Consider the following 12,043-nt stretch of genomic DNA (forward strand, 5'->3'; position numbering starts at 1 on the left):
AACCCCTAATGCATCCTCTCCCTCTAGTGTAATTTGCTCAAATACATCACAGTATTGACTTCTATACCTATATCATCTTTCTGTATAATGAGTATAGATGCAAAATACTCAGTTGAGGACTCACTTACCTCTTCCAGCTCCAAACAATTCACTGCTTTTGTTCCTAATGGGCGCTACTATTTCTCTGGATCTCTTGCCCTTAATAAACTTTTAAAATGCTTTTGGGTTTTCCATTATTTGCCTGTCAATATTTATCCACACCCTAATTTCTTTCTCCTTCACTTTATATACACCTCTAATGCTTGGTCACTACCACAAGCTTCATTTTTTTGCTCCTTATTGAATCCTGTAACACTGAGGGTTCTCTGAACCTGTTGGTCACTCTTATTTTCTTTTGAAAGATGTCTGCTACTTTGATGTGGGTTTTCTTATCCTGTCTTATTGCATTGAAGTTGAATTGTTTCTAGTTCAGAATCTTTATTTTCAGTCCATCTTTGTCCTTTCTGGATGCTGCCTGACCTGCTGTGCTGTTCCAGCAATAAAGTTTCAACTTTGATCTCCAGCATCTGCAGACCTCACTTTCTCCTTTTCCATAACCACCTTAAATTTTACTGAGATTAGATATTTCTTCTTTTGGAGGATCACTCATCTTTAGAATGCTGTTCCCCAGTGGAGGCTGAGCCATTGAATATTTTCAGACTGGGTTGGACTTATCTTTGGTCTTCAAGGGTGATTGGAGTGGAGCAGAAATGTTGAGTTAAGTTTGTAATTGGCTGCATCGCCTACTCCTATTTCTTTGATCTTATCAGGGAACAAGAAAAGAAACGAATGTTATGTTGAGAGGAGATCTGAATGGCAGAATGATTGACAGTTCCAATCTTAAAACAAAAACACTAGACAAATTAAAAACAAGATTTGCAGAGAAAAGAGAAATAAAATGGGACAGTGTTTTTGATCCAAAGCCGCTGATCTTAGTGTTGAGTCCAAAAATCTGAAGAGTGCCTAACAGAAAGATAAAGTGCCTTTCCCAGGGCTTGCTTTAAGCCTTGTTGGACATGGCCCCTAGCTACCCTGCAAATGCATACATTGTGTTATGCAGCTGTAACTGAACACTGAACTGCACTTTCTTCAGCACAGATATAGGAGATCAAATCTGGGCAACCATGAAGCTCTGTGACCAAGAGCAGCACTAAAATTGCAGCCTGTGACCTAATGGCCTGACAAGGTCTCCTCTACCATTAATGTCAGTCTGGTTCAATGAGCAGTGCGAGATTGCCACCAACAGTGCCAGGCATTCCTGTGAGTTGGCAACCTTGTGAAGCTACAACACAAAGGCTGACTAAGGGTGACTCGTCTGCTGTTTAACATACATGCATGTCCTGAGAGCTTTCAGAAGGTGACGTAGAAATTCATCACAGTGGTTTGATAGTTCAATGACTGCATACTTACAAGTATCCTGGAAGATGATGGGTCTTCTAATCCATTCACAGTCATTAATGGAGCTAATTGGCTGCCTGCTTTGCCAACACCTTCATCTTTTTCTCTATCATGCTGGCCAGTACATTCCTCAAAAGTCTGGGGACTTATTTAGTGGTGCTACTCTATGCAACATATTTACCATGTGACCAAAAGAGGACCCTTGTAATTCGTTGATTTATTTTGTTGGCAGCTTTTTACACCTGTCTTTATTTACTGGCCAGTGATTGTATACTGCATTCAGGTTGATATTTTGTCCAGATGAAATGTATGACTTAATTCACATCAAGTTGTCCAAGTAATCTATTTCTAATCTCTGGATTCATTGTTGGTCTGTTCGTTGAGCTGGTACGTTTGTTGGCAGATGGTTCATCCCCTTTCTGCCTCTTGTGAAGCGCTGCTGTACTGTTCTGCTTTGAATTTATGTGGTTCTATTTGAGCTGTTTTCTTAACGCAAGTTCATAAGGTTAAATCCATGCTCACAGTCAGCACTTGATGCCTGAAATGCTTTACAAATGTACAAAAGAAGTATCATTTCTTCAAGCTGGTCATCTTTTCAAATCATTATCTGAATGGACCCCATCTTGAGTTTTCTCCACAATCATAAATTTAATTCAGACCATTCCTCATATATCTTTGTGGCCACACTTTCTTCATTGTTTGGTATAAAAGTGGAATATTTCAATATCAATCTCACAACACTATCTTTTCAAAATTCATAATTGGTTATCTTGGTGATCCACCAATTGGATATTCAGGAACTAGGGGCATAGTTTAAAAATTAGGACCAGACCATTCAGGAGAGATTTTAGGAAGCACTTATCGAATGGCAGTTGATGCTAGATCACTTGTTAATTTTAAATCTGAGATTTTTGTTAAGCAAAGGTATTAACGGATATTGCCCTAAGGCAGGTATATGGAGTTTGACTACAGATCAGCCATGATCTCACTTCAATGGAGGAACAGGCTTGAGGGGACTTAATAGCCTACTCCTGACCCTCTCAAAGTGTAGCCACCTATCCAAGGCACAGGGCAGGAGCGTGCTGAAATACACCCAATATGACTGAAGCTCCAACAACACTTAGAAGCTTGACGCTATTCAGGACAATTCAGTGCCCTTATGTGGCACTACATTCCAAACATTTACTCCCTCCACCTTCAATATTCAGTAGCAGGACTATGTTCTATCTACAAGGTGTAGTGCAGAAATTCTTTGAGGCTCCTTATTGTATTTCAAACCCATGACCACTATCATCTTGGAGGACAAAGGCAGCAGATACTTGGGAACACCCCCTCACTTGCAAGTTTCTCTCCAAGTCACTGACCATCCTGACTTGCTGTTCATTGTGTTATTGGGTCAAAATCTTGGAACTCCCTTCTCTGTTGGAAATGTGGGTATCCTACAGCAAATGGACTGCTGTGGTTCAAGAAGACAGTTCACTTTTGCCTTCTCAACAGCAACTGAGGATAGGCAGCCTACAATGTTCACATCCCATGAAAGAGTAAAAAAGTGTGATCTTTACTATCTAGAAGGATAAAGGTAGCAAATGCATAGGAACACAATCACCTGCCAAGTTTTTCTCCAACCTATGCACTATCCTGTCTTTGAATTATGTCATCATTCTTCAATTGCTGAAGAAATATCCTGGGTATTTTCTTACAGTTTTATGGGTATACTTACACCAAATGCACTGTGGCATTTGAAGAGGTTGTTCACCTTTTCTGACAATGGGCAACAATAGTTGTGCCGGTAGTGTTTATGTCTCACTGAAGAATCTTTTTAAAAAAATGTAACTGTTCTAATGAACGTTCTGTTTGCACGATTGCTGCCTGATTTGCTGAGTATTTCTAGCATTTTCTATTTTAATTTCAAATCGCTAACATCCACAGTATTTTGCTTTCAGTTTGTTAATTGATCCATAATGGAAATATGAATTAATTTACAAAACAAATGATGCTAAATGGTAGTATAGTATTGTTGCTGCGGTGAAATGATTATTTTGAAAAGTAAAACACTTCATTCTTGTGAATGTCAAAACTATTTTAATACGCTGGGCCCATTTAGTGAAACACTCATTAGTCTTCATTTCCATGTTACTGTAATTAATGTTTTGCAAACAATTTTTTTCTTTTTAATAATATAGAATATTAACTGTTCATGATCGTATTTTTATTAAACAGATCATCATGATCTTATTGTGTTATACAAAACATAAAACACCTATTTAACAAGGGAATGTGGAAAACTTGCTGAGATTGTGGTCCTGGAAAAGCACAGCAGGTCGGGCAGCATCCGAACAGCAGGAGAATCGACATTTTCGGCATAAGCCCTTCATCAGGAAGGGATGATTCTCCTGCTCCTTGGATGCTGCCTGACCTGCTGTGCTTTTCCAGCACCCCAATCTTGACTCTTTAGAAAACTTAATTGGTGTAAACTGTAGTTACAATAAATATAATTCTATTATAAATGACGAGTTGGCTTGTAAATGTTTCCTGTCTAATATCTCTCTTTCAATTATCCACTGCTTAATGCTATTCAGTTTGTATTTAGTTCTGTACAAAATTTATTTACAAAACAACATTCTGGTAAATGTGTGTAGCATGAAATTGTAACAAATTCTGTACCTAGATGAGCATTTATAGTTTTAATTTCCTTTTATGAATTGACACTTGTACAAATTAGCTAATTTGAATCTAGCTATTCATCAAATAGCTAGCTGTTATCACTACTATAAGGAATGTTTGCACCTGAAGTTGATAATTTCTGTATGATGTTATAAACAGTCCCAGGCAATGTTCCATAATTTTGGATATCCGAAATTGTCAAGCTTCCAGATAATAAGGGATGTACTGACTTATCCCCTTGGTTGGTTAGTTTCGAGTTTCTTGGTTTTGCAGATCAGATGAAATTCTTTCTTCTTGTTTCCTTTTGATGGCTGGCTTGCAGCAATCTGAGTATACCTACAGTACAGGGTGTTAAAGTGCTATCCTCAAGCTGTGACCTTCACTGTGCACCAGTCCACACTGTAGTATGTCACTAACATTCACAGATGAGGTGTTGCAGTTGGCTTTTAATCTGTGATTAATATTTTCCTGTAGAAGTAAAATACAAATGTATTTTTATGCACATGCATCTCGAGTCTGGAATATAAACCGCAAGAGATATATTTCTTATGAGAGGGGGTGATTAGTGTATGTGCACCTCTACCCTTTGAAATCTCACTGTTTCAAGCTTCCTTGGCCCCTACAAGTTGTGACATTTCAAAGTTTTAAATAGGGAATCTTTCAGCAGTCAGTGAATGCTTAAAAGTTATATTAAAAGCCAGGCTTGACTTGCGGTCTTTGTTTTAGGAAAAAAAATGTCTTGTCCAAAAGCTTTTTATGTTTATAACTTATTCAAGGTTCTGATCTGTCGTCATGACAATTGCATTTTTAAAAATCTAATGAAAAGTTCTATTTCAATTTTCTAACCCGTTCACTGCCAGTTTGGAGCAGACTGCTTTCTTGTGTTAAATGAACATTTCTTTCCATATCTTACAATTGTTTTCTTGAATAGCTAAAATGTTATCAGCTAGATGTTTGTGGATTTGGGAACTCATCATCCAGTTTGAGTTTTTCTGACTAAACTATAAAGAGATCCATATAACTGGAGTTTCATTCTTTTCTGAAATGGTGTGTGTACTTGCCCCATTGATGTTGACCCACTGATCTAAGGGTAAAGAACCCTCCCTCACCTCAAATGACAGGCTGTTTAATCACTAACTACGTTCTGGACCACAGGCTCCAGTATTGGCCTTCCATGTATGCTGCAAAGAATGGACTTAATTTGAATGCCTCATCAAGGAGCATGTTACCTTGCAATGAATGCCCCTTTCCTACCTCAGAAATTGGCCACTGTTTTTTCCCATTTTATATCATAATGAAATCTGTTTGTCACAGAAACTTTTAAGTTAAAATGTTCCACTAGCTTTGCACTGGAAGTTAAGGTCTAAATGCACACCTCCATTTTATTCTATGCTTTATTACTGGCCTGGGTGCCTTTATTCTTTATGCTCCCACTTATCTTTATTATCCTTTTGGTTACATTTTTTGTTCTGGTTCAATTTATTAAGTTTCATTAAAATTTATCCTAAGTTTTTATTTTGATCAGGAAATGGGTAATGGTAATTAAAGCTGGACTGTACCGTAATTGATCGAAAGAGTATTGGAATTCATTAGATGTGCGCCATTTATGTCACCTTCTGACTTCTAGGCTGAATTTGTACCATTTGACTTTTGTATCAGGTTTGTTGTATGCTTAGACAATTCTAGGCTGTAGTTCTTTTTACAAAGCAGATTTCTTCATTCACTCCTCTTGGATACCTATGCACACTAATGGTGGAACGTTACTTTTAACCAGACAGGCATTTTGCAAGGGTGTATTATTACAATTCTCTTGCTAAGCTTGCTACTCCACCAAACAGTGTTACTAATTTTCCCCAGTTCTGATTGTTCTGCCTCCAATTGACCCTACTGCTTTCCAGTGTCTTTACTTTTCTTGGACCCATTCTATGTCTCTGTCTTCTCTGCTTACTTTGTGTAAAGAAATGCCTGATGTTAAGTAAAAATGGAATATAGAGGCCTCAATTTCAAGCTTGTTCAGCTTTGAGTCAGTCTATACTATCCGTTCACACATTGATTTGGCACCTTGGTTGTAAATCCCTAATGTATATAATATTGAAGCATATTTACAGAGAGGATGAACAGTGTGAAATTGTTCTTTTGAATATATTTAGATTGTAACCTGGAAACTAATTGCAGATAAGTGAAAGCAATTATATTAATTATGTACTGCAAATTTTAATTGTATTATGTTTCTTTTGTGTTGATCTTATAGCTTTTTTAGGTTCGTCTGGATTACGGATGTGTCAGACCTTTATACTTTACATGTCTAACTTCTGAATCAAGTATTTGATTATTGTACTTTACTGAAATGCACACAGACTGTGCTGTAGACCAGAGGCCTTCCATCTATTCCTGTGAATTACAAATGACTCTCCTAATTCTAGATAGCTGCATTTTTTAATTTAAAAAAAAACATAGTTTGGTCTGAATGCCTATCAGTAGGGTACTTTCAATAATATTTTGTTTTTATAGAATAAACATTTTGACTGATTTGATATTTAAACCATGGGGTTGTCAGATGCGTGGGCATAATGATTGATCATTTGTGTAAATTAGTAGTAATATTATTAAGTCATTTGGTTTGAATATGTCTAACTTTGCATGCTTTGCTGTTGTTTTTGCCCCCTTTCTCACTTCCAGGAAGAGAGCCCCCTGAGTCTGTCTAGCCCAGAGTGTAGTGGTACCTGGATGCATTACACTAGTGGTGTGGGTGCTGGGCGTCGAAGACGCAGATCAGGGGAACAAATCACTTCTTCCCCTGTATCCCCCAAATCATTGGCTTTCACATCAAGTATTTTTGGCTCATGGCAACAGGTTTTTCAATTTTCCTTCATTTTTATGAAAATTGCCATTTCACTGGTCAAACATTCACAGTAATTCCTCAAGTCTGTCTTAAAAGCCCCTGTTATTAATTTTAATTTTGACCTCTAATTATAAAATAATTAACCCAAAATTTTGAATTGACAAACTAAGTTGAAATTATTAGTATGAATAGTTATCCTATTTATTCAGATAGTATTACCTTAACTGACCAAGAACAGATGTATTTGTAAAACCTGCAGGTTAAATGATCGTTTGCTGTTTTTATGCTTATCTATGCAAGAATGGATGCTGCTCTTGCATTTCTTTTATTCTATTCTTTACAGACTGTGGCAGGTCTTTTCTTAATTAACTTAAATGTTGCAGTACCAATTTCATTGTTCATATACTTGAAAACATTGCAACCAATTTAAACACACCTACTGATCAGAAAACTGACATATTTGATTGCAATATGCGTTTTAATCCCACCAATTGTATTCCCTGAAGTGAATGAAGAGTAATTTCTGGCTGTGTACACATCTGGCATGCTAAATAAATCCATGGCTTTCCTACCTGATGAGCCTGGTTAAAATTACCATACATCAGAACCCTTCTTCATGTCCAAATTAGATGCAGTTCAGTACACAGTCTGAACTATGTTGTGAAAATTGACTGACCTGATCAGCAAGCAGTTGCAGCATGATACTCCTTGGCTGTTGACTATAGATTTTAAACTTCAAAACATCCTGTTCTTTTGAAACTAACTCATTGTCGTTCAAAAAACACAATAGATAAAGGAATATTAGAAAACAAGAAGTGGAAAATTCATGATTATCTGACTGACTTAACATAAAGAATGTGAATAGCAAAAGACCAATGGGACCATCAAGCCTGTTCTATCTAATCTTACTCTAACTTTATTCAACTTATTGAATCTTTTGAGAAAACGTTATTGAGAATGTTTCTTAATCCAGAATTCAAAGCTAAATCAAGCAAAACTCGGTTTACCTGTTTCACCTTATACCCCATATTATGCATCCTTGAATGATTGCCTTTTGGCATCATAATGTCAAGGTCTCAACAGTTCAGGGACTATTCTGTTCCATAGAGCACCCAATCATGTACTTGTTCTTAACAATATTCATTTGAAGCTTGTTTTGAACCTGCTATACAATTAGCTCTTTTGCAGGTAATATTTTCACAACGGAACATTTAGATGAAAATCTTATACTTAACCTCCCTCCGACTCTTTCTAACCTCAAATCAAATTTTAAGTTTGTAACCATGCTATTTTCTGTATTTATAATTCAAATCAAACAAGCTTCTTTATTCCTCCATATTTTAGAAGATTGAATCAGGTCACTTGACAGTCATCTTTCCTTCTCTTTTGAGAATGTCGGTTTTAATTTGAATCATTCCATGCTTTTAAGCAGAACTCTTATACCTTAATTAAATGTTTGTGTCTCACATATGTCAACTGGGTTTAGGGAATGTTGGCAGTTAATTTCAGAGTGCACAGTACAGAACATTAACCCTGAGATCTGCTTACAAACCAGTGAGGTTCCTACATATTACTCAGGTGCAGGAATCAGCTTGATTTAATGCCATATTAGCATGCTGTTTGGTCCAATCGATCCCACATCACACAGGGAATAAACTAACGTGTGAATTTTCTGAGCTACAAAACTGCTTGTTAACAATTCAGTGAAACCTAAAGTATTCCCTATTTAAAAAAAAACTAAGAGTAACTGGTTTCAATTTGCTCAAAAGCTGTTGTGATTAATGCATTCCATTGCCTTATCAGATTTTTAAGTTTGTAGTCAATGACTGTTTCAATCTAAATTTGAGAACCAACATTTAGTCATGACATAAATATTTTCTACATATTTATCCACATTTGAAAAAAAAACAGATTAAAGCAAATTCTGATCCCATTGGCTAATTAATAGTTTTATATTGGTAAGATCGTAATATGCTAATCATGTGTCAGATCGCAAACATTTTTTTCAGCTGAACCAAGCCACATTGGAAGAAATTAGTGAAAACCTTTCAATGGTGAAGAAAGCAAATGGTGCAGCTCTCTGGAAGAATGAAAACTGTTCACATGTAGGGTCCCCCAAAATAATTTTTAAAAATGAAAAGAGGTACTGCAACGTAAGACACTAATCAGGAATGTAAGATGTCTAAAAAGCACTGTTATACAACTGCATGGAGTAAAACTGTATTCTCTCAAATACATATATCTGTATTTGCCTGTATGGAGGCAGGTGAAGGATAATTAACTGATGAAGTTGATGATCTGTATGCTCTTATAAATTGATATTTTCCCCACATATTTATTTTCCCACTATGTTAATCCAGTGTTTGCTATGTTCATCCCATTGCAAGGACATTGTAGGTGGAATGGACCCATTTCAGGCTAAAGGATTTTGCATGATCTGTCATTGTCTCCATCTATATGTTTCCACTAACATTAATCATGCAGCTTATTAACACTGACTGTCTGAAGCAGGCCATAGTATAAAAGCTGCTTTTAGTTCTTGCTATTCATTCAAATACTCAAAATATTTTTCACTATTGCCATGCAGATTCTCACTGAAAGCAATCCTGCTTTACGAGCTGGAAGACCCCATGCAGAGCAGAAATACACTGGACTTGGTGAGTGCTGAAACTGTACAATCAGCTAATAATCTCAAACAGCTATGCTCCTATTTTTCTATTAAAAGGAAATTATTAGTATTTAGAATTATGTTCTGTAGGTATTATATGGAATTATAGGTATCAAAGGAAAAAATTGATACTTTATTTATTGTCTAGTGATGGCTTTTAATGGATTTTGTTGTTTACTTTGGGATTCAAAAAAGTCACATGAAAATTGTGAATAAAGAATTGAAATGTTTCTGAAGTTTCGATATGTTCAGCAACATGCTGAATTTAAACTCTCATTTGAAAGACTCAACTATCACGTGAGTAATCTGTTATGTTTGAATGTTGAAGTCACTGGTATAAAAAGCATGGGTTTGCAGCAAGCTTTAGCTTCTTACTAAATGAATATTCGCTGTAAGATCTTGCTTTATTTTTCTCGTACAAATTCAGAGATAAAGATATCAAACATTTCTACATCTGAAAAAATACTTGTAGCGGAATTGATTATTTTTATTCAATTTGTAAATGCCCCATACATAGTAACAAAATAATATTTTAAAGTTTTAAGTTAGATCAATATTTTGACAATTAGCATGTATAGGGCAGTAAACTATGGAATAGGCATATTATCTGTTGTAATATAAATTTGAAAAAAATTGAATTTCTTATTTCATGCATTGAGATGTTTTTTTGAGAAATTTGTGAAAGCAAATCTGAAGTATTCAATGCATTCACACCCTCAAAAATGTGAATGAGATTTTTGCAGGACTATTAACTTTTTGAAGAGTAATTGTTCAATCATTTGTTAAATTGACTTGGTGAATATGATACATCTCTACATACTTTATTTTAATGGTGATATGGAGGGGGAGAAAGGAATGTTTGGCATGAATTACCTAAAAAAATTTGAATTGTTTTAAAGTGGTGAGATCATTTAACTCTTCAGTATTCAAAGGTCTTAGCTGTGTACCTTTATAAGCTGATGTGACTGCATAAAATATTGTCTAATAATATTTTCCCTACTAATAACAGTAGATATTGATTTTGTCATAATTTTATGGCATGTTGCATGTATCCCTCTTCAGGAACAAAGAACACCTGGTTTGTATGTGTTTTCTCTAACTCCCATTAGGGTCTCATTGTGCAGGCCTGTTTAGCACTACTGTGCTTGGGGGTTCCTCGAGTGCACCTAACCTACAGGATTATGCTCGTGCGCATCGTAAAAAGCTGACATCATCTGGCTACTTTGATGGTATGTGCACACAACACTGCAGACAAATCTGTCGTCGCTTTGTCAGAAATTAGAAATTCTATGAGAACAGTCAAATCCTATTTCCTCCTTTTGAAAAGCTGGAAAACCAGTCTGAACTGTATGTGCCATATTTGGTTTGACAATCTATAGGTGCAGTTTTTACACAAAAGTGTTCATTTACATCAGCAATATGTGTGCACCTTAGCTATAAAAGGTTATCAGTTTTTAACCTTTAAATGGTCATTTTTTTGGCATTTACACAAATAACTAAATCAGTTGTAAAATAAAATACATTCCATCCCTTTAATCTAGTATTAAAAAACACCTTGAGTCTCATTACTTGTTATTGGAATATATTAACTAAACAATCCATTAATAATTTGTAAAACTCAAAACTAGTGGTCAAGAATTTGATTAGGTTAGAATGAAAGACTAATTTATTAGATTGGTCAGTAATTCGATGCTTTTATCAAAGATTTAGTTTGAGGCATAATGGTGATTTGGAGAGGGTGTATATGAGCTGGGGGGAGGAAAAGGAAATGGCAAAGTGCTCTCTATATACCACTAACTGCTTGAATCTGTTGGTCTTTGCAATTCATTACTTTGTGCATAATATTTAATTATAATATGCACAGTCAATATTAGCCAAGGAGTCTTTAACAGTGGCACTTACTCCCACTGAATTATTTTTTTCCCCTCTAAACAATCCTGCATGCAGCCTAACTTTAACTTTTTCTTTAAAAAACCCTGTTCTGCTAGCTGTTATAAATTTCAGGTACCTGTTTTTCTCTTTCTCAGACGCCACACGCAGTTCTGCTGTAAAAAGATTTTCTATCTCATTTGCTCGACACCCAACCAATGGTATGTTTGCTTTTTATCCCCTCTCCTGCAAAGATTATCCTTTGCTTCATCCCTTTTTATTTGTAATGTTGGATGCAAACTTTTAATACCATTCGTGTTGCCTATCCTCCAATTAGACATATCTCTTGGAATTGGGCTCCATGGGATTGCAGAATGATGTATTTTTCCCCTTCCCTTTAAACCTTTTCTCCTTCTCATTACAATACATATCATACCTAACCATTTTTGTGTTGTATGCGGAAATGGTTCTTGTTCTGTATAATTGATAGTCTGTTAGGTTTAAAATAATTTATTTTAATTTATTAAAATGTCATCTTGTAATAAGTTTTACCATAAATCTGT

At 35.7% G+C, this 12,043-nt stretch overlaps 1 protein-coding gene across 16 annotated transcripts in view; it reads left to right on the forward strand.

Annotated features, from left to right (window-relative positions):
* The window catches only part of ppip5k2 (diphosphoinositol pentakisphosphate kinase 2), a 155,558-nt gene that overhangs the window by 118,804 nt on the left and 24,711 nt on the right, over nucleotides 1–12,043 (forward strand). For 6 of the 16 annotated variants that reach the window (XM_043710086.1, XM_043710037.1, XM_043710052.1 and 3 more), the window contains 4 exons: nucleotides 6,781–6,954; nucleotides 9,531–9,600; nucleotides 10,721–10,840; nucleotides 11,639–11,701. In XM_043710086.1, coding sequence (XP_043566021.1) covers nucleotides 6,781–6,954; nucleotides 9,531–9,600; nucleotides 10,721–10,840; nucleotides 11,639–11,701 — 427 coding nt within the window. The remainder of the gene's footprint in view (nucleotides 1–6,780; nucleotides 6,955–9,530; nucleotides 9,601–10,720; nucleotides 10,841–11,638; nucleotides 11,702–12,043) is intronic. The other 10 variants (XM_043710071.1, XM_043710143.1, XM_043710102.1 and 7 more) reach the window with 7 other exon arrangements.

Source organism: Chiloscyllium plagiosum, chromosome 2 (genome assembly GCF_004010195.1).
Source record: "Chiloscyllium plagiosum isolate BGI_BamShark_2017 chromosome 2, ASM401019v2, whole genome shotgun sequence".
NCBI classification, from domain to species: domain Eukaryota; kingdom Metazoa; phylum Chordata; class Chondrichthyes; order Orectolobiformes; family Hemiscylliidae; genus Chiloscyllium; species Chiloscyllium plagiosum.